At 38.2% G+C, this 23,340-nt stretch overlaps 1 protein-coding gene across 9 annotated transcripts in view; it reads left to right on the forward strand.

The window, feature by feature from the left end:
• Nucleotides 1–23,340, forward strand: part of tnrc6c1 (trinucleotide repeat containing adaptor 6C1) — a 693,384-nt gene that overhangs the window by 128,277 nt on the left and 541,767 nt on the right. For all 9 annotated transcript variants that reach the window (XM_088000550.1, XM_088000552.1, XM_043714631.2 and 6 more), the window contains one exon: nt 4,637–4,711. In XM_088000550.1, coding sequence (XP_087856676.1) covers nt 4,640–4,711 — 72 coding nt within the window. In that variant the 5' untranslated portion in view covers nt 4,637–4,639. The remainder of the gene's footprint in view (nt 1–4,636; nt 4,712–23,340) is intronic.

Raw genomic sequence — 23,340 nt, forward strand, 5'->3', positions numbered from 1 at the left:
TAGAAATGACAGATTTTCCTGGATAGACTTTTCTGAGAGTCTCAATCTGAGTGGACATGTGACATGGTATAGCTGAAATGTGTTTTTAATTGCATTCCAATAATGAATTTTGGTGTCACTGACATCATAAAAATACATTTTTTTTAATTACAGTCCAACCAACTCCCTACCACTTTACAGACATCTCCTTTCCCCTACAATGTTCCCAGTACATTCTGGCATCTTTTGATACAGTTTACCTTCCAGCCCATTGCCACATTGAGCCATTCACATTGACCTACACATTGCTGAACCCAATGTGGCCTGACCATGTTGGCAAATGGAATATGAATGAGATCTTAATTGGCACCATTTCTACCAATAATTAACCTTACTTAGCTGACCAATTTTCCCCACTCATATAATCTATTGATATCCATCTGCACACTCCTTATATCTTCACAATATAGATTCTTGCCAATTGTATGCCATCAACTCATTTATTATCTATGTCTTCACTCCCATCTGGATCCAGACAATTGTCATCCTATCATCCATCAGTTTGCTTAGTACCACTTCCTGGAGATTCTAATTTTGTGAAGTTACTCATCCCTTCCACCATCTGATTTGTAACAATTTCTGGAGTGATTTTGTACCCTCTGGAATGAGGACAGAAGAAAAACATCTGTTTATTTCTTCTTACCCTTTTCCATTTTCAATCACCCTGTCAAAACACCTGCTACAGCTTTCTGCTACTTGTTTCATCCTGATTAACCATTTAGTCATTCTCTACCATCTCCACTCTCTCCCATACTCAATGCCTCCTGCTTTTGTTGACCTCTCTTTGTTTCACAGTGGTACTCCACAGTTACCTGATGAAGGTGCAGCGCTCCGAAAGCTAGTACTTCTCAATAAACCTTTTGGGCTATAACCTAGTGTTATGTGATTTTGTTTTTACTCAGAAATTACTGACATTGTGAAGCTGTGATGGTAGTATTGAGAAAACGTTGAACTGACACTTCTTGCAATAGTTCAAGGGGTGTTAAAAATCCCAAAAATGAGAAAACTGATCAACATTCCTCCCTTAACCAATCATTGTCCCAGTAATATTTAGGTAGACTTACATTCAGCAAAATTGCTGTTGTGTTCATCTATAATATTTATCCCTCAATTGCTGTCCCTTAAACAAATTATATGATCATTTATGTCACTGTTTGTGGGAGCTTACTGAGCGCAAATTGGTTTCTATGTTTCTTGCATTACTATTACGATAAGTCAAAAAGATACTTTTTTGGATGAAAATCCATTTAGGAGTCTCTGAAGTTGTGAAAAGCAGTATATAAATACAACAATTGCTTTTAAAGCACTTAACTGCATATGGAAACATCTTGAGACTTTTCGAGAGGTACGGTGAAGTACTGTACAAATGTAAATCAATCAGCCTGAGATTCAAACTTTAATCTTTCTTTACCTTAATTCTTAGTTTGAACTCATTTTTCTATTGATTTCTCATTCACTTCTCGCTATTTGTCTATGACCCATTTTCAGAAATTATATTTTTGTTTCTTCTTCAATAAACTTGTTCTAAATTTAGCAGGATCGTAAAATGACTCCTCATTCAATATCCATATTTCAATAGTTTAAACAGTGTGCTGATTGGAAATAAAATCTTTAAAATTTAATACTCCCATGCACTTTGGACTAAAGGTGCACTTTTAGCCTTTTCACCCCTGCTTTCATATATACTGCAAAGCTTTCACTGTGACAAATTCACATCAGGGCAGAAAATAACTACAGGTTCAACTTTCAAAAAAGAAAGGAAAATCCCATAAAAATGTCTCTTATGCATGTGGCAGAAATTGTGTTATGCTTCAGGGTATCCATTTATCACCACCTGGATTATTCACCTTGACCAGTCACATTTCAGGGGTTATATTTCTACAGTCCCCACAGGATTGATTGCCAAGCTATATGTGCTGATCGAACCTTCCAGTGCTTTCTTAACCAGTGAATGGAGAGTTGACTGAAGTACAAAGAGATAGCCAAGTGCTTCTGTCAGCTGGTGAACACTTAACTCAGAATGGAGTTTATTGAAGACTGACTGCAGCTATTATTAAATTGCTTCCAGTCCCACTTTCAAATTTAAATTCTGTCGTTAAAATGCAAGGCTTTATCACCTGCTGTCTATCCAGTCAAACTAAAGCAACTGGTATTCATTCTGATTTATAAAGCAAACAGTTTTTAATATATCACGTAATATCATCTCACGTCTCACAGCAACAGAAATAATGGGTTTTCTATTCAGATTGAAGCCTGGTTTTCCATGTGCGTGCATCCATTCCATGTTTGGTAATGTAGTGTGGTCGATGATTGACAGTGGATGTGTTGAGAGATGGTGTGAGCTGGAAGCTTGTGTCTGTGGAAGATTGCGCTGTTTACTGTACAATGTCTTTAAGCTATTTAAGAAGCGTCCTTTATTCACCAGACTGTATGTGAGCCCAAAACCTGCTATAGGAAAGTCATGTTCAAAAAATAATCTCATTATATTTAACAGCAGGTAGGCATTGTAAAATCCTCTGTAGCTTCTCTTGATTTGAATTTCATTGTAAAGGATGTGAGATGGCAAAAACTGGTGTCGGAAATGTAAACTGAAAGACATTGGATGTGGTAACTAATTTGCATTGGTGCCATTCATGAGTTACTGGCCTGTCATTCTGAGTGGTGAGTCTTCCATACACCATTAGCTGCCCAATTTAATTCTTTCTGCACAATATATGAATTTAATATTTTAATTGTTTTCAAATTTTTTAAAAAAATTGTAGCACAATGATGCCACCTAGGGGCTGTTGCATTAGAAATATTTTCACTGTCCTGTATTACCATGTAATGTTTAGTGGAAATGTAATGCTTTAAATAGCACAATATATTTGTAACTATCACTGACCAACAGCAGATAAAGTGAGATTCTGACAGTTTAAAATGTATGTAGGTTTTAAATTGTTGCCAGAAATTCTCAGTCACCTTGGCAATTTTTTTCAGGGATGAAAAGAAATTTATCCAGAATTTAAACTGTTAATAGACTGTGTAGATATTTCTAGGGTAAATTAAAGGTCATGGTATATCTAATACTTATAATTTGAAGCATCTGAACCACAATAAAGGATTGTGATACCTTGCAACCAGATGTTCTAATGATAATGTGAAAATTATATACTGAATTTTAATTTCCCTCGATGACTGAAGCATTACAATGAACACAGTCATCCACCTATATAGTAATTTGATCTGCTATGAGTTTTCCCCTTTGTGCAACAGTTCAAATATATGGGTCAGTATGGGAGAGCAGGAATGAACGTGGAGAGCATGGAATTTCCTGACACTGGCCAGTATTTTGCTTCCCAGTCATGCTTCCAACTCCAGACCATTATCTGTGAGTGGTGGAAAGCTTGTTAACTCAATTATCTGGCTAATAAGGCCACTTTACAGACAACCTTCTGTGGGGTTAGTAGTATGGCAGATGCCTGGAAGCAACATCCCAGTGGTAGACCAGTGGGCTAGATGCCAAGATAGCTTTTATGCCCACCACAACCAAACCCCACCCTTCCACATATGCAGCTGACATATTTACTTGGTCTTCCAGCTGAGGGCATTTCTTTTCGGTTCTGTATGATTCTTGGGAAGCTTGACAGTGTAAATGCAGAGAAGTTGTTTCCCTTTGCAGGAAAATCTTGGATCAGACAGCATAATCTCAGAGGTTCAGGGATTGCACTTTTAAAACAGAGATGAGGAGAAAGTTCAACTCTGAGGGGTGTGAATCTGCAGAATTCTTTACTGCAGTGGACTGATGAGGCTGGGACATTAAGTATAACCAAGGCTGAAATAGACAGATTTTTACTTAGCAAGGGAAGCAAGGGATATAGGGAAAAGGCAGGAGATTGGAGTCGAAAATTACCAAATTAGCAATGATCTCATTGAATGGCAGAGCAGACTCCATGGACTGAATGCTCCTGTGTATTATGGTCTTACTGAGAAATGGTGGAGCCCTGGTTTTTCATTCTTACCTGAAACTATAGGCCACAGCTCCTTCAGTGCTAGAGAGCTTCTTATTGACCATCCAGCTTCTAAAGCCACCCACCTTCCTTAATTGGACAGCCAGCACATCCTCTGGTCATTAATTTACCAATACCAAAAAAAAAAATCACTGTCAGGTAAGTATTCCTGACATGGTGCAGGTTTGGGTCCTGAATTTGAACTCTAGGTCAGGGTCTTGGCCCCTAATCAGAAACTCTGCCCATGGAATCAACAGGACGTAAGTGATAATCAATGCAACTTTATAAGAACAGGAGTAAACTTCTGGACCCTGAACACTGTTCTGCCATTCAGTGCCAGCATGAACTCCATGTTAACTCAATCGTTTCTTCAAGGTTCTTCTTGGTCTTAGCCTACAACATTATGAAAATGTTTCAAATCTACAAATAACTGATAAATTACATCAGATGACAACAGTCAATGCAATTCCAAATTGTTTGAGTTGTTTTCGTATTCTAAACATGATCTTGTATCATTTAAATGACAAAACATACAAAAAGACCAACTAGTAATATATTTCCTGTTAATGAACATTTTTTGTTAAATTATGCCTTGTTATTTGGGACAGGAAATGGAAGAAATTTCACATGATCAAAGGAAAAAGGCCAAAGAAGAGAAGGAATCTGTTGACAAGACAAAAGTGGTAAGAATTTATTTCTCCAACCCAAAAGATTGAAATTGATTTTGTATGTGGTCCACCATTGTTGCTGTGTATTAGGATAATTAGTAAAAAGTAATAATCACGAACAGTCCTGGAGAAAGATCTGCTGCTGGTCAGTTTGCACTCTTAAGAAATTTGTTTTCCTAATTTTCAATATGATTCTGAATCTGAAATTTTTTTTTAAAGTATTTTAATGTAAAATATTGACAGTTCAATGTGAGTAAGCTATTTCTTCATTACCAGTTGGAACACTGGGGTAAGCAATGAAAATCTATGCTTTTCGGTACTGTATCTGGCATTTGCTTCATTCCTGATCACAGCACCTCATTGCCATGGAGATATTTTGTTTTATGGTGTTTTATTGACAGAGACTAATACATATGCCAATATGAAATTTGGGAGCAATGCATATTAATTTGAGAAACTTGCAAAAATAGGCTGTTCAAACAAGCTTGACAACTTAATGATCTTGAATGACATATGCTTATAATGAAAGTACAGTGGGACATTGACTTGAAATGTGAGATATGAGTACACCCAATTTTATTCACCAATACTGGAGGAAATTAAAGGGGTAACACATGCTAAAGGCATTAAAACATATTTTCTAGGATTCTGGAATTTTGCCTGGAAAATATTTGTTTGTATACATTTTCAGGTATTTTGCAGTCTGCAAAGGTTGCATGATTGTTTTATATGGTAAGGAAATTTAGTCAAATCAATTCATTTCAATTCTGTCATAATTTATGAAGGAAATGTTTTCTTTATATTTTAAAACTTCTTCCTCTCAGAAGCAGGTAATGATATGTTAATAACAGAAGAAAGAATTCATTTTCTTGAAAGTTTCTCTATCACTACCTATGTACTTACAATCTTACCAGCTTTTGAGTTCAATTTTGAATATTGTAGCCAAGTTTAGAATTATAACTACTTTCAAATATATTTCCCAGCTAGCACTCAATTATAGACCCATGTTCCTGTATTACATGTTTAAGGATGTTCAAGAAAATGATTCATCCTAAAAACTTCATGTTTTTTCATTATGAATGATGCATTATTATTAATTATGAACTCAACATGCACAGCCATCAAGTCTTGAAGTGGGACTTGAAACCAGAGCTTCTCACTGCACCACAAGATTACACTCTCAATATCTATCTCATCAAATCTTTTCATTAACTTAAGGATCGTAATCAGGAAACCCTTCAGTGTTCTCTTTTCTTGAGAACGCAACCTCAGTCAGTCCATTTTTCCATTTCATTGTAAGTTCTCAGATTTTGTATTATTCTCATGAACCTATTTTGCACTTCCTTCATTTCCTTCAGTCATGGTCTAAAGAAGATGTGATAGTATAGGAATTCTGCTTTTCAGTATTGTTGTGCTAGAAATTAATCTCAGTACAATGTTTTGGGGGGTTTATAGAGTTACAGAGGTCTATTGTACAGAAAAGGCCCTTTGGTCTATTGAGTCTGTGCCAGTCCAAAACAACCATCTAATTATTCTAATCCCATTTTCCGTCACTTGGCCTATAGCCCATGCAGGCAGTGAGTTCCAGAATTCCATCACCCTCTGGGTTAAAAAGTCTTTTCTCACATCTCCCCTACACCTATTGCCCCTTACCTTAAATGTATGTTCCCATTCATTGATCCCTCCACCTTCCTAGCTACCTGTCTATGCCCCTCATAATTAGACACACCTCAAGCATGTCCCCTCTCATCTGCTCCAAAGAAAACAACCCCAGTCTATCCAATCTTGCTTCATAACAAAAATGGCTCAAGCAACATCTTGGTATATCCTCTCCTGCACAATCAGTTTGCTCCTATAATGTGGATTCCAGAACTGCATAGACTACTCTTATTGTGGCTTAAACAATTTTTTGTCCAGTTCCAGTATTACTCCCCTGTTCTGCAACTCAAGCAATAGAGACATGTATCCCATATGCCTTCTTAATCACTTTATCAACTGTTCCCACTACCTTATGGGACCAGGTGACATTCACACCAAGTTCCTTCTAATCCTCAATGCTTTCCAGGGTCCTAACATTCATCCCATATTCCCTTACCTTAATTGTCCCGTCCAAGTGCATAATTTCACACTTATCCAAACTGAATTCCATTTGCCACCAATCAGCCCATTTGACCAGCTCATCTAAATCCTCCCATAATTTAAGGCTATGCACCTTACCAAATACTACCCAACCAATTTTCATAACATCCACGAACTTACTAATCAACCCTTCTGTGTTTAATATATTTATATATACCACATTTACATATACCATTTATATTACCACAAACAGCAAAGGTACCCACTCCGATCCCCGCAATTTCTTAATGGTCTTATTAACTTGCATTATGAATTTTAATAATTTATCTATACCCTAGCTCTGTCCATTTTTCTTACCATTTTCCATCCATTCATATGGTATGGGGGTTGCTAGGAAGGTTTGCATTCGTTAACCATTCCTATTTACCTTTGAGAAGGTTCTGGTGAACTACTTTCTTGAAACCCTGTAAGCTGTGTGATGAAGGTACACATACAATGCTGTTAGAGAGAGAATTCCATGAGCTTGAATGAGTGATAGAGGAGGTTTAGTGGCATATTTTCAGTCAGAAAGGTGTGTGACTTGAAAGGCAATTTATAGGTGATCTCTGTGGCCCTTGTTTTTCTTGTGGCACAGATTATGTGCTTGAAAAGTGTTATGATGTTGAAGGCATATACTGTACCTGTAAGAGAGAGTGAATACTGTTTTGCATTGAGAGCATACAATCACAAGTCATATGACTGACTAGCAGTCCCAGAGTGTCCTGGAAAATTGAAAATGTGTTGCATTTGGGTGTGAAACAGATACCTGAATTGGTTTCTGTTCTGACAATTCAAATTTAGTCAATCAGTTTATATTATGCCCCATGATACTAATCCAATTGAGTTTGAATTTTTTTTTGAAATGGTTTTGAAATTAAGTTGATGTAATTTTAATAAGTGTTTTTTTATAGAGTTGGAGGCAGATAATAAGCAGTTAAGAGAAAGGGAGGCTTAGAGTTGTGCATAGTTGTTCTTTAATATTCACTTATTTCTTTATTTTCTTTAGACAGTGGAATTTAAGAGTTCTCTGTCATTATATTTTAACCGATTATGAGGTGAGGTGAGCTTTTCTGAGTGTTGGTTTAATCAACAGAAGGGTTCGCTGCCATGTTGTAACAGAAGGAACTTTGGCAAATTGAACTTGTGCAATTTGTTTATGGTTCAAATGATAGTCATGATCAATCTCTGGCAGCGGTTATGAATGTTTGATTTGAAGTGCATGCCAATCAAGCAGATTGGTATTGAGTTTCATTTGTTTTGATGGAGCTGGACTCATCCATGAAAATGAAAATTATTCCAACATTCTCCTAGTTTGTTCATTGTGGATGATAGTGAGATTACAGGGAGACAGGAATTGGGATTCTCTCTGCAGAATTCCCAAAATATGAACTTGTTCTTCTAGTCACAGAATTTGTGTGGCAGTTAGATTTCTTGTCAATGGCACTCTCGAGGATGTTGTTCATGTGGTGGACGTAGGAGGAGGATTCAGTGATGGCAATGACATTGAATGTAAGGGGCTGTTGGTTAGATTCCTTTCTGTGTATTTTTTATAAGTGTATGGCCTCCATATGGTTTCTACTTGTGCTAAAGTTCATGGAATCATACAGTGCCGAAGAGATCCTTTGGCCCATTGAATCTGCACCAACAAATGAAAAACACCTGACCTTTAACCTAATCCCACTTACTGGCATTTGGCCCATAGCCTGAATGTTATGATGTTTCTACTACCTTCCCAGACAATGCATTCCAGACTGTCACCACCATCAAGGTAAAAATGTTTTCCTCAAAACTCGCCAAAACGTCCTGCCCCTCACCTGAACCTATGTCACCTCAGGACTGATCCTTCAACCAAGGGGAGCATCTCCTCCTGATCCACACTATCCATGCTTCTTATAATCTTGTACATCTCAATCAGATTGCCCTCTCAATCTCCCCTGCTCCAAGTAAAACAACACAAGCCTATCTAACCTTTCCACATCACTTAAATTTTCCATTCCAGACAGCATCCTGGTGATTCTCCTTTTCACCTGTTCCAGTGCAATTGCACCCTTCCTGTAATGACATGACCAGGACTATTTAAAAGTTTATTTGTCATTTACCGCAATTTTTATCTATTACTGATGTGTATTTTGTCACAGTTTTCCTCTATGATACCGGCAGCACTCTATCCTCACCCCGACTCTCTATTTGATGCCATTTAAAATTTTCAATTGTAAATCATTTCTCAAATCTGAATTGCATATGTAAATAGTCATCAGCAGTGGTCCCAGAACTGATCTTCATGGAACACCACAGCTTTTAGAATTCACTCATGGAATGTGAGCACAACATTTATTGCCTGTTCCTGGTTGCACTTGAGAAGGTGATGATGAGCGGCCTTCATGAAATGCTGCAGTCCACCTGCTGTAGGTTGACCACAATGCCCTTAGGGAGGGAATTCCAGGATTTTGACACAGTGACACTGAAGAAACAGCGATATATTTGCAAGTCAGGATGGTGAATGGCTTGGAGGGGAACTTGCAGGTGGAGGTGTTCCCACATATCTGCGGCCCTTATTCTCCAAGATGGAAGTGGTTGTGGATTGGTAGATGCTGTTTAAATTTCTGCAATGCATCTTGTAGATAGTGCACCTTGCTGTTACTGAGTGTCATTGGTGGAGGAAATGAATGCTTGGGGATATGCTGCAAATCAAGAGAGCTGCTTTGACCTGTAATCCAGCTCAGTAGATTAGCTATCCTAAATTGCTCATAGTGTCCAGGGATGTGTCGGCTATGTGGATTAGCCATGACATATGCAGTGTTCGAGGGACAGGATAGGGAGGTGGGTCTGGATGTGATGCTTGTTGGAGGGTTGGTGTGGAATTAATGTCACACTATTCAGATTCTATGACTTGGTGATTCTATGAATGCTGTTGGAGCTGTACACATTCAGACTAGTGAGGAGCGTTCAACCACACTCCTGACCTGTGCCTTGTAGATAATGGACTTTGAGAAGTCAGGAAGTGAGTTACTTGCCACAGTATTCCTAACCTCTGACCTGCTTTTGTAGCCATTGTGTTTATGTGGCAAATCCAGTTGAATTTCTGGTCAGTGGTAATTCCAAAGATGTTAATGGTAGGGTTTCAGTAATGGTAATATCATTGAATGTCAAGTGGTAGTGGTTAGATGGTGATTGCTTGGCATTTGTGTAGCATGAATGTTACTTGCTACTTGTCATACCAAACCTGGATATTGTCCTGACCTTCTTGCCTTTCAGCATGGATAGCTTTGGTACTTGAGAAGTCTTGAATGATGCTGAACATTACTTAATTATAGGCGAACATCCCCACTTCTGACCTTGATGGAGGAAAAGTCATTTATAATGCAGCTGAGAATGGTTGGATCTAGGCACTACCCCGAAGATCTCCTGCAGAGATGTCCTGCAGCTAAGATGACTCACTCCTACAATAATGCCATATTCCTAAGTGCCATGTGCAACTCCAACCAGTAGAAAGTTTGCCTTCTGATACCAACAGATTTCAATTTTGCCAAGACTCCTTGATACCACACTTGGTTGAATGCAGCCTGAGCGTCAAAGGCTGTCACCTCTGGAATTACTTTGACCATGTTTAAACTAAGGCTGTAATGAGATGAGCGGCTGAATGGTCCTGATGGAACCAAAACTGGATATCCCTGAGCAAGATACTGCTGAGCAGGTGCTGCTTGATTGCACTGTTCATGATACTTGCATCACTTTACTGATGGTTATGAGTAGACTGTTAGGGCGGTAATTGGCTGAGTTGGATTTGTCCTGGTTTTTGTATACAGGACAAAACTGGCTAATTCTCAGGTAGATGTCAGGTAGATGTCAGGTAGATGTCCATGTTGAAACTATACTGGAAATGCTTAGCAAGGAAAGCAACAAGTTCTGGAATGCAAGTCTTCAGTACTGTTGCCAGAATGTTGTCAGGGCCCATAGCCATTGCAGTATCCATTGCCTCCAACCGTTTCTTGAAATATTTTGCCAGTCTGAGTACTTTGAATTCCCATTCCCACTCTGCAGCCAACTTGTAATTCATTCATTAGAAAGGTATTTGTACCTCACTTGGTGGAAGCTGATTGAGAGAAAATCCCAGTTAAGATTTTTTTAGAATTTAGAAGTCCAATTCTGATTGACTTTTAATAAGCTCCTCATTATGCTATTCTCTCTAGTAATTTTAACTTCTTGATGGAGCAATTTTCTAACCAACCTGCTCATAGATGTTATTAATGATTTTTAAAATCTCTGAAACAAGTACAACTTGAACCTAGGGTTCCTGGCTCTGAGAAAGGGACACTACCACTTCATCATAAATGTCCCTTGAACTTCCTGCCCTATTTAACAACAACTCCAATCCCTTTAACATCTACTGTCGCCCTGTAACAGTCTACATAGTTAAACCTGCAAATTGCCATTGGTTTAAGCCTTTCTTTGCGTCAACAGTTTTCTTTGGAGAAGCCTTTCCTTCTGATCCAGCCATTACCTTTCATCTTCCTGCATCACCATGATCTTTTTTATATAACATTTAATTCTCCTCATCTTTGAAAATTGATTGTATGTAAGAACTGATTTTACAAAATTCCAGCCTTCACAGAAGCTTTGCCTACCAGTATCAATGAGAGGACTTTATATATTATTTTCACAGTTTTCCATCAGTTAAAGTGAACAGAAAGCCAGGTGAAGTAAATTCCCAGTTCTCATTCCTTATGGAAAAGGTCTCCTAGAAGAACACAGTTTCAACAAATCATTCTTGTATATACATAACAACCTTGGTTATCCGAATGTCAATTATCTGAATTTCGGATTATCCGATCAAGATCTCAAGGTCCCGTAAAAATATTATCTGTTATCCGAATAATCAATTATCCAAACAATTAGTTATCCTAACAAAATACTCCTCAAATAATCGATGTTGTTCTGTATGTATTTCAGGCCTGTTTATAAGTAAAATTATTGTATTTCATTCAGAAATGTCTGTTCATTTGAATTAAATAAAATATTATAATGCAGGCTTTTTATCAGAAAGTAGGTATGCGGTTTTGATAACTTTCTCCCAATTCCCAAAACACTCTAAAGTGTGTTATTTTTATTCCATAAGTTTTGCTTTTCGTATCTGTAGATGTAGAACAAACCAAAAACTGTGCATTTTTCATACCACAATTTATTTGAACAGTTTATCTTTGCTCCATTCCTGGCCAAATGATCTTATCCAGTCAGGGACTCAGCCAGAGGAATCAGGGATAGTTTCAGTTTCCACATTTGACTCATGCTGCATAAACTGATTTCATCTGAAGCTGTATAATTATTGAGTTTTGAGGAGATTTGTAGCTCATGCTGAGGTTCTGGAAGTAGGTTTACTTGCTAAGCTGGAAGGTTCATTTTCTGACGTTTCATCACCATACTAGGTAACATCTTCAGTGAGCCTCCAGACAAAGCACTCCTGATGATTCCTGCTTTCTATTTACATGTTTGGTGATGGCTGGTGATGTCATTTCCTGTGATTATGCCATTTCATGTGGCAATGTCATTTCCGGTTGTTTGCCTCAGAGGGTGGTAAGTAGGGTCCAAGTCAATGTGTTTGTTGATAGAGTTCCGGTTGGAATGCCATGCTTTTAGGAATTCTCATGGATGTCTCTGTTTGGCTTGTTCTAGGATGGATGTATTGTCCCAGTCGAAGTGGTATTCTTCCTTATCTGTATGTAAGGATACTAGTGAGAGAGGGTCATGTCATTTTGTGGCTAGTTGATGTTCATATATCCTGGTGGCTAGTTTTCTGCCTGCTTGTCTGAAGTAGTCTTTGTTAAAGTTCTTGCACTGTACTTTGTAAATGACATTAGTTTTGCTTGTTGTCTGTATAGGGTCTTTCAAGTTCATTAGCTGTTGTTTTAGTGTGTTGGTGGGTTTGTGGGATGCCATGATGCAAAGGAGTCTGAATAATCTGACAATCATTTCTGAGATGTCTTTGATGTAGGGGAGCATGGCTAGGGTTTCTGGACACATTTTGTCTGCTTGTTTGGGTTTGTTGCTGAGAAATTGATGGACTGTATGCATTGGGTACCCATTCTTTTTGAAACACTTTATAAGTGATTTTCCTCTGCTTTGCAATGTTCCTCTGTGCTGCAGTGGAAATAATGTTCTGATGCAGCTTCGTTTGTGGATGTTGGGATGATTGCTTTCGTAGTTCAATATTTGGTTCGTATGTGTTGTTATCCTGTGCTGGTTTGATGTTCCCCATTGGTTGTTCACTCTACTGTGACATTCAGGAATGGCAGTTTGTGTTGTTTTCCTCCTCTTTAGTGAATTTTATGCCCGTAAGGGTATTATTGATGATCTTGAAGGGTTCCTCTAATTTGTTTCGTTTAGTGATGACAAAGGTGTAATCCTCATAGCGGACCCAAAGTTTGGGTTGAATGGTTGACAGTCTCTGCATTACTGTCTCTGCTAAGAACCGTAATATCGGAAATCCCATGGGTGTTCCGTTGGTTTGTCTGTAGGTTTTGTTGTTGAAGGTGAAGTGGGTGGTAAGGCATAGGTCCATTAGCTTGATGAAAATGTCTTTGCTGATGAAGTTGGTGGTGTTTGGTGTATGTGTCTTTGGGTCTTCTAATAGTGTAGTCAGTGTTTCCTTGGCCAGGTTGATGTTGATTGATGTGAACAGGGCTGTTACATCAAAGGAGACCATTATTTCATCCTCTTCTATCTTAGTGTCTTTGATGGTCTTCAGGATTTCTTGGGTGAAGTGGATAGAATGGCATAAGTCTTCTACTAAGTGTTTTAGTCTTTGGTTCAATTGGCTCCTTGGCCAGTCTGTAAGCTGGCATTCCAGGTAGTGAGACTATGAGTCTGAGGGGGGCTCCTGGTTTGTGAATTTTGGGTAATCCATGGAAGAATGGTGTGTTGGATCCGTCAGGTTTCATTTTTTGGAAATCAGTCTTATTTACTTCTCAAGATTTCTGAAGTTTTTTGAGTAGGGCTGTGATTCGGTTCTCTAGTTGTGGGGTCGGCCTATCGCCACTTGTTGGTAAATGTCGGTATTTGCAAATATTGCGTTTGCTTTTTCAATGTAGTCCCTTTGATTTAAAATGACTGTCAAGCATCCTTTGTCTGCAGGTAGGATAACAATGTTTTTGTCTTTTTTTAGTCTTTCTAGTGCTTTCCTTTCTTGTGTATAGACTGTGTTTCCTTCCTTTTTTCCTGCTTAACGTTGGTGCGACTACCTGTCTGATAGTTTGTTCTGTGAGTTGGTTGTCTAAAGCTGCTAAGAAATCTTTCTTGTCTGCATCCTGGAAGTTGTAATTTTCAGTGTCTGTTAAGGGTCGGTCCGATAAATGTTTTATCCATGCTTCTGTGTTGTCAGTGTTGTTACTTCGGGTAAGTTTATCTAGGTTTTTCTGCAATTCTAGTTTTTTGTTGTACTGTTTCTGTTCATTCATGGTCTGTTGCATGACTGAGTAAAGGTTTTTGGTGCTAAATTTCCCAGTTGTATTTACAAAGTATATTTATAATTGTATAATAATAATTGGTGTTGGTTAGGGAAAATTAGATTCCCACCTCTTGATTACCATCCAATAACCCTTGCTGAAATTACACAATGGTGAGGTCAGGAAAGGTTGGGCTTTTGAGATTGCTTTATCCAGCAGCATGCCTGGTCTTGCTATTGGTCCATAATGACTGGATACTGGAACACAATCCAGGCTCATGGACTTGTAGCCAACGAGGATCTAAAATCATCAAAGGAAGGCAGAGAATTGGTGAGAGAGACAATATTTTAGAAAGGTAAGCTTTATTGATTTTTTTATAACTGACACAATGATTTTAAAATTCCTAGCAAGCTTCCAGGTAAAGTGAATATTAGTGAAATGTTATAATGAAACTGTCAACATGCTGTGCATTCAATTTGCATGCACTAAACACCTATGATAAGTACAGATGATGCTAATCATATGGTATGGTTAACTGCAAACAATTGTAATTATTTTAATAAATGAAATATAATGTACTTCTTTCTTTATTAATGTACAGCTGAAAGAAATTTCCTTCTACTGTCAATGTATTTCGAACTCATAGCATTAAATGTTACTAGCGGGAGATTATCCATTCTAAATTCAATTAAAGTAGCACCTCCTGCGATTTCTTGCTCATTTTGAATCTTCTTTGTAAATGATTTTTCTCATCAAAAATCAGAACAAACCCCCATTAGTAATTTAGATTAATTATTATGACTTAATATGTCCCAGTGGAACCTTTTGAATGAATTCATTATAAACATCAACAAAATAGTGTTAGTTTTCCCCTGTTGGCATTATGACAACATTAAAACTGCAGTAACTCATATTTGAAAAGTTAATTCCAAGAAGATGCCGATATAAAACAATTAATTAAATGGTGAAATAAATTACACATGTTAAAACAGATGGTTTTGAATGAGGCAGCTGTAAGCTGTGAATATAACAAGGGATAAAACTGGGAAAAGTGGTGATTAGATAAAGCGTAATGAAGATCAACATAATTTCATTGAGAAAACTTCAGCATACAAATGCAGTAAAGCGTCCATTAAGACAAAAGATTAATTTTGTTTCGGCACCAGTATGTGCAAAGCAATCAGTTGGATAGATGTATTTTTTATTTAAACCACAACCATGGTTTACTTCACCAAGCTGCAGAATATATTGTAATTGCTTTCCTTCATTTAAGCATACTTTTGATATTTATTATATTGTATTTCTTAAATTTGGCTGTCCTCATTGACATCAATTCCTATTAATCATTCACACTGATAGTAGGTTGTCTACATTTATCCATTTTGATTGCCTTGAAAGGAGGTAGAAACTGTGGGGGAAGGGAATATACAGTTGACACCTTTGACTTTCGGAATCACAAAAGTGAGGAAGTAGACATTTTTTGTGAAATGCCGAATAGGTTCTGTGCAGTGCCATTTTTGTAAAAATACAAAATTGATTTAAATTATATTTTGTGCATTATTAGTGGTATTAAGCCTACAGTCAACAGTGTAACTCCTAAAGAAGATTAAGCTCCTATTCTTTGAGCTCCTTACTTAAAACTTTCAACTTGGTTTAACACTTGTCAGTTAAAAAGGCCTGCAGATATCTTATGCAGTAATGCCAATTTGTAGCTCTGAACATATATAAGGTGAAATAAACAAGTTCAGGAATAAAATAGCTGTCAAAAACATCAAAGCATAATGTCAAAACATTTAAATGAGTACACCCTTGACATTTAAGCAGTTATTAAGTGACACATAAAACACTTTTAAATTGAGTTGCTGTTTGTATTGACTCAGTTTGACATTTTCCCCTGAATTACTGAAGAAATGAGCACAAATTCCAAATTAATATCTAGACTCATATTTATTTTTAAATATCTGTCTGAAAATGAAAAAACTTATAAAAAAAGGGAATGTTTTCTAATTTGAATGAGAATGCTTCATTTGCTCACATACAGCAAATATTTTCAGACATAATTTGCATGTTTTTATGAATGAATCATCTCCATTAGTTCCAGTCTCACATTATGCTATTTTACATAATCCATGTGCATTGGATATGAATATATTATTTCCATGCCAGATTTTTTGTGTGAATATGCGTATTTTATGGATCACAGCTTTAAGCTCAGGGGACCAGAGGAGTTGGATGATGGTGAGTGAATACTCTTCTGAATGCCACCTCTGAACTACCATAACCTCTCTTCGTAAATACAGAGACAATCATTAAAATACGATCATCTACTAAACCAAGTTTAGAAACATATGAAATAGTATTATGGTTTCTGTGGCAGAATTGTAGATAAAAATAACCAAATGTCCCCTAATGAAGAAATTGCCAACAACAGTCCACTTATTGTATCTTCTTTTAACACAAACTAGAATACACATAAATTAAACATTGATAAACAGATAGCTTATGGTTTGTATGAATTATAAATTATTGGTGGAATGGCTGTTACAGTAAGAGATTACCTAGAGTCATAGAGTCATAGAGATGTACAGCATGGAAACAGACCCTTTGGTCCAACCCATCCATGCCGATCAGATATCCCAACCCAATCTAGCCCCACCTGGCAGCATCCGGCCCATATCCCTCCAAACCCTTCCTATTCATATACCCATCCAAATGTCTCTTAAATGTTGCAATTGTACCAGCCTCCATCACATCCTCTGGCAGCTCATTCCATACACGTATCATCCTCTGCATGAAAAAGTATCTTTTGTATCTTTCCCCTCTCGTCCTAAACCTATGCCTTCTAGTTCTTGACTCCCCGAACCCAGGGAAAAGATTTTGTCTATTTATCCTATCTATGCCCCTCATAATTTTGTAAACCTCTATAAGGTCACCCCTCAGCCTCTGATACTCAAGGGAAAACAGCCCCAGCTTGTTCAGCCTCTCCCTGTAGCGCAGATCCTCCAACCCTGGCAACATCCTTGCAAATCTTTTCTGAACCCGTTCAAGTTTCACAACATCTTTCTGATAGGAAGGAGAACAGAATTGCATGCAATATTCCAATAGTGGCCTAACCAATGTCCTGTACAGCCGCAACATGACCTCCCAACTCCTGTACTCAGTACTCTGACCGACAAAGGAAAGCATATCAAGCGCCTTCTTCACTATCCTATCTACCTGCGACTCTACTTCATGAGGTTAGGAAAAATTCACATCGCAGAATGCACACATGTGGTACCATATGCTGGATTTTCTGGGCCCCATCGATCAGTTCACCATTAATAGTTCAGAGGTGGAATTTCTGTTCTTCAGTTCCAGAGTGTTCTGCATCAAGGAATTGCCCCATTGTTGCTACAGCACCAAATGACAGCCGTCTCCACTACTTGAACTATAGGAGATGCCCAAGTAAAAATCATCACTAGAGCGAGGCATCAAAGTGAGTGAGATGGAATTTCACTGGGGTCAGACCCTGGCAAGGGGAAGAGAGTGGCTGGAAGCATTATAAAGGGGAAATTATGATTTTTGGATGGGGTGTGGCCCTAATGGGTGGAAGGACCTGCAAAGGAAGTTGCCTCCTTGTCCAAATGTAGCCAGTGCAGCAAGAGCTGCCAAGATTTCCTGGTCTCTGCCTCCCTTTATTTTGAGGAAAATAGAGACAGATGATGGATGAAGCCCTTAGATAACTAAATACACCCAAAGGCATGCAGGCTGTTCAGTACCCCCACCATACAATGTAAAATTTCATAAAAGTCAGGTCAAGGGTGCAGGCAGGAAAATGGTAAGAAGGCGAGATCCTAGATTTTATGATCCCTGTCCACCTTCAAACACATTAGTGGGCAGTACTAAATCCAGTCCACAAACTGGACTGTGAATGTAAGTGAAATAACTCCACAGATGCTGCTATCCATCACAAAGTCACCTTTTATTTGCACATGCATAGTTCTTGACATTGTTTCAGCTCCCTCAGAGCTAGCTCTCAGAGTGAACAGAACCTCTGGCACTCCTGTTTATAGCTGTCAGCTAGGGTTCCCTGATGGGACCAGACTAACAGCCCAAATCAGGCAACTCATATTCCATGAGGTCCATCCTGGCTGACCTCATTACAATCATCACAGTAAGAATGTAAGATCTTTCACTTTCTCTCTCATGGATTTGTTACTTGAGTCTCCTGCAATGGTACCTCCATTCCGTACAAGTCCATCAGAGGTGATCCTCACCCAAATGGCACCCTTCTGCAGATCCTTCTTAGGTAAATTTACAGGGACCTGCTACCAGAGATGCCCCAAAGACTCCATTCATAAACCCCATTAAATGGTCTAATCAACTTGGGCAAAATTGAAGTAGTAGCAATAAAATTGTTCAAATTACAATCCGTGCCCCGTTCAAGTAAATTAAACACACAGACACACATAGACCTTCTTTCAAATATATCTTCTCTGATTTATTTTGTTCTTTTCTCAAAACAGACTATTTGTTTGTGTTTTCTGTGTCTCGCCACACAGCTTTGTGAATCTTAACCTAGCTATTCTGCTTCCAGGTCATTGGCTGCCAGGTCACATGAAACAACATTTCTTATCATCCAAGAGAATTATATCATCCAAGAACCCTTTAAAATGATGCAAACTCTTGAAAGTCATTTTAAAATTTGTTGAAACAGAAATGGTTTCCACAAATAATTTAATGAAATTTTAAAATCGAAAGTACCAGCAGTATGGTACTCTCCACAGAGGTCCAGGAATTGTGTGGACAGAACAAGCAGCAACATATCTCCCAAACCGGTCCCAACTGCAAAATGAAGAGGAGGAAATTAGCCAAACTCCACCCGTGGGTCTGGTGATCACAATATATGATTAACCCAGGCACTCAGACAGTTTTGTAGTCAGTACAGTAAACTTGGGCTACCTTTTGTTCTACATGATTTCTTCCTATCCCTTGCATTCTCCATGTTGTTCATTGCCTCCAAACATTAGCATGGAGCCCAATAGTGTAGGTCCCTCATGTCATTTGTTGTATCATCTATATCTTGTAAGGTTTTTGGCTTAGTGTGTCGATGACAGCCACTTTTTGGAATAAAATCTTGTAGAGTAAACAAGATGAGGTTTATTGCTTCTTTGCAATTATTTACAGGCTATAAGAATAGATTTTAATCAGTATAAGAATGTTAGGAGGACCTAGCCTTCAGTCTGTGTTTCACAAAATCCTAGATTTCTCTCCCACCAAGTCTTCATGACATCACCACATTACTGCATTTAATCAGGTAATAAATATTTCAAACCCTTCAAGACCCAAATGCAATATCACCTTTCTGATGACTGTTACTGTCATGCATTTGTTTAGATAATTACATTTACCACCATCCCATCTCCCCAAATTTTTGACTTTACAAATTCAGATGATCTTGAGGTTTTGCTCTTCTCCCTAAATGTGTTCTCTTCAGACATGGAAGAATGGTAATTTGTTGTGTTGAAGGTAGTTGTCTTGGCTGTCTTTCTGATGGCGTGAGGTCTGAAGTTCTCTTCTGAAATGGAGGACCTTTGCTCTCATGTATTTCTTTCATGGAGCAGGGCATCCCTACAACATCAGACGCTTTTTTCTTGGCCATATCTTAATCATTAGATATTGATTGTATCTGCTTAGTGGTGTATTCAATAGAATAATATGCAAAGTGGACACCCAATCACTCAACCTCACTGATGTACAGCAGGCCGCATTGTGAGCAATGAATATAGTTAAATAAATTAAAATCACTGCTATGTCTGGAAGGAAACTTTAGGGTTTAGATCTTGAGAGAGAGGAGATAGCAAAGCAAAAAATACACCGTTGTGTTTGAATGGAGAAGTGCCATGGGAAGCAAAGAGGGTGTTGGTGATGTTTGAGGGAAAACCAAGGTATTGTGGAGGGAACAATCATTGAAAATGTTGACATGGCAGGGTAAAAGTTTTGGTTTTGCTTTCAGAAAGAGTTGATCATGATTCAACTATTGACAGTCATTCTTTGCTACAATGTTTACCTTTTTTCTACAACATCTTTGCCATTTAATCTCTACTGCCTTCTATGCTAAACCACATGTTTCTTTTTGTTCTTCCTTCTCCTTGACCCCCTTTCAATAATATAAAATCCAACCATTTCCACTTTCTTTTAGATCAAAATAAGAGTCATATTTATCTCAAAATGTTACCTCTGTTTTTCTGTCCATAGTTCCTGCCAGACTCACTGAGTATTTTCAGCACGTTCTGTTTTATTTCTGATTTCAACCTTCTGCAGTATCTATGTTTCTATAAATGAGACTATTGGTGAATGGAGAATTGTGGCTGAGAATTTTCATGTTTTTCCATATCCAAACACGCAGCATATGGCTGCCTCTGAAGTAGCCTTCCTTCTCTCTGCTTCCAGATCGTATTGTGTTTCCTCATCCTCAGCTTCCTGTTTGATAGGTTGTACTGGGTTCTGATACCTAATAATAGTGAGGTTGTGTCGTATGCAGAATGTTACCACGGAGCATGATAACTGCTCAACTATGAAGGTCTCCTCCATAGTGATCCATTATACACACCAGATATTACTGTCTGATTTACTCCAGAAATAATGATGAACACTAGTATCACACCATTATTTCTAGAGCAAAATCCAGGGCATTAAATTTTTCAGTGTGTTTGCAATGTTCTTAATTTTTACAGCTGAGGGCCTTTGCTTTAGGTACTTGGTTGCGGATATTGACATTTCCATCTAATTAATCACCAGGACTGAACAAGCTAACCTACCAGTGAACATTAGCTGCAGACAATGCATATTGATTAACTGTACTGCAGCCTTAATCTGCAGCTGTAGCTGCCACCTTGCACTGAATTAAAAATGAGATTGACTGGTAAATATGCAGCATTGTTGTAGTCACTGGGTACTGTCAAGCAAGACGTCTGAAATCGAGACAAACAATAGAGTGAAATTAACCTGGGTCTTTTGCCTGTTATTCCTTCTGTCTTCTCCATTCATTTTTATTCCCCACCCTGCTGATCCTTCTTTCTGAAACGGCTTGACCAGGCTGAAGTGCTTCCCACCATTTCACTATAGGTCAAAGTGATCACAAACCTCATTTTTCAATTCAGACGGGACAGCTGTTCACCAAGAAGTAAATGCTTTGTTAACACTTTCTGAGTGAAACTCACAAAAGAGCTTAATGCAGCACAAAGCTTACATAACTAATCTCTGAAAAACATGGGCAATTTCATGTTAGTTTACTGTAAAATTTTGATGCCTTCCAAGTGACAAAACACAAAACAGATTTTTTAAGTATAGATTACAGGTCACGTTTATCATTAAAGTGATAATAATTTTAAAATATTTGTAGCAAACAAAGTATTTTTTTTAATTGCAGTTGTTGGAATCAGATGCTATGAATTTCCACTTTTTCAGTACAGGAATATTTGGATGGGAAATTCCTTTTGTCTGTAGCTCAGATATTTAACTGGTTGATTTGATCTTGTTGTCAAGATCATGCACAATGACCCTGTTGTGCAAATTGCTCATATTATATCACTGGACGAGTGATATATAAGGTGATAGTTTTATTATAATTCTATTAATAAATGACAACTATACCAGAAGCCATTTAACAGAAGAAATAAAATATTATAAATAGAGGAAAGAAACATGTTACTTCTATTTTACTTGACCGTTATTGAGACACAGAAATGTGCCAGTCAGATAAATGTATTCCCTCACGCTCTCAAAGAATTCAATTGTTTGCACCATTATTCAATGACCATTCATGCCCGCAATTAGGAAGTTACCCTCCATTGGACTTTCTGAATTTCTCACACATCTGAGATACGTTGTTACAACTCCAGACTAGATAGGGAACTTTAGCTCCCAGGGAGGAGGTTTGAGCCATTTGTCCAGGAGTTGCAGTTAGGGTCAGATATGTTTAATGATCAGCCATCCTCTGTATCCACCAACAAATTTTCCTCTTCAAGAGGGTAGCCAGAGGCAGCTTTCTGATTTTGAAAGGGATAGAAATGGTTATAGTCATTGCAAGTTACTGGGGAGGGTGTTTGAGAGGAGTTTGTGTGTGGCATGTTAAGAGTAGTACATATATTCCTTGTGGGACCCTGCTATAACAGGTTTTACATTTAACCTCAGAGGAGTCCAACTGGGTATCTTCCAGGTATCTGTAACAGACACCAAGCTGACATTTAAAACACTTTTCATTTTCTGGTAAAAATCCCTTATCTGATAGCCTTGGCCTTCAATAGCACATTTAGTATGTGACCTCATTCTCACGTGACTGCCATTTAGGGTCATCCTATCTCCCTGCCCTAGCATCTCTGCACTGCTGCCCAGTCAGCTACATTCTGTAATCTAGCATGTAAAGTCCACAGGGACTCAATATCTGAACTGCCATTTAAGAGGAACAGATTGAGTGGCAGTCATTCTTCTTAAAGGCTGCACTGTTTTCAACCACTGACTCAGGGGCTTCAATTTTCCCTGCATCTGAAACGAAAGTGAGAAATAAGAGTTTGTTTGTGGTGCATAAGGAGAACAGAGAGCGAAATGTAAAAGCAAAATACTGTGGATGCTGGAAATACGAAATAAAAACAGAAAGTGCTGGAGAAACTCAGCAGGTCTGGCAGCACCAATGGAAAGAGAAACAGAATTAATGCTTTGAGTCTGAGATGACTCTTATTTGCAACTCTTTAAAGAGGGAGAAGTATTTGGTGCTTGCTGGACGATTGTACAGAGTTTTTTTGTTTTGAGATCATAGAAAGCTCTGTGAGATCTGAATGATCAGTTATGAAAACATCCTGCATGATATTGCCACCAATATTGTCAGTCACCACAGCCTTGAAGTTGCCCTATCAGGATGGCAAGCTGCCTTGCTTAAAGGGAAAAGAGTATGACTGGACAAGCTGTTCCTCCTTCCATGCCAAGCAAGCCGAGAGTATGATCCTGTTACGTGTTTCAGGAACAGAGGCTTTATTGTGAATCACTAATAGCATGTGTTGTGGGTCAGTGAGGACAGTGGTGAATGTGTGAGAAAGAGAACCCAAAACA

The sequence above is a fragment of the Chiloscyllium plagiosum genome, unplaced genomic scaffold (assembly GCF_037043375.1).
Source record: "Chiloscyllium plagiosum isolate Xiang-an unplaced genomic scaffold, Cpla_swu_hap1 HiC_scaffold_25, whole genome shotgun sequence".
Taxonomy (NCBI): domain Eukaryota; kingdom Metazoa; phylum Chordata; class Chondrichthyes; order Orectolobiformes; family Hemiscylliidae; genus Chiloscyllium; species Chiloscyllium plagiosum.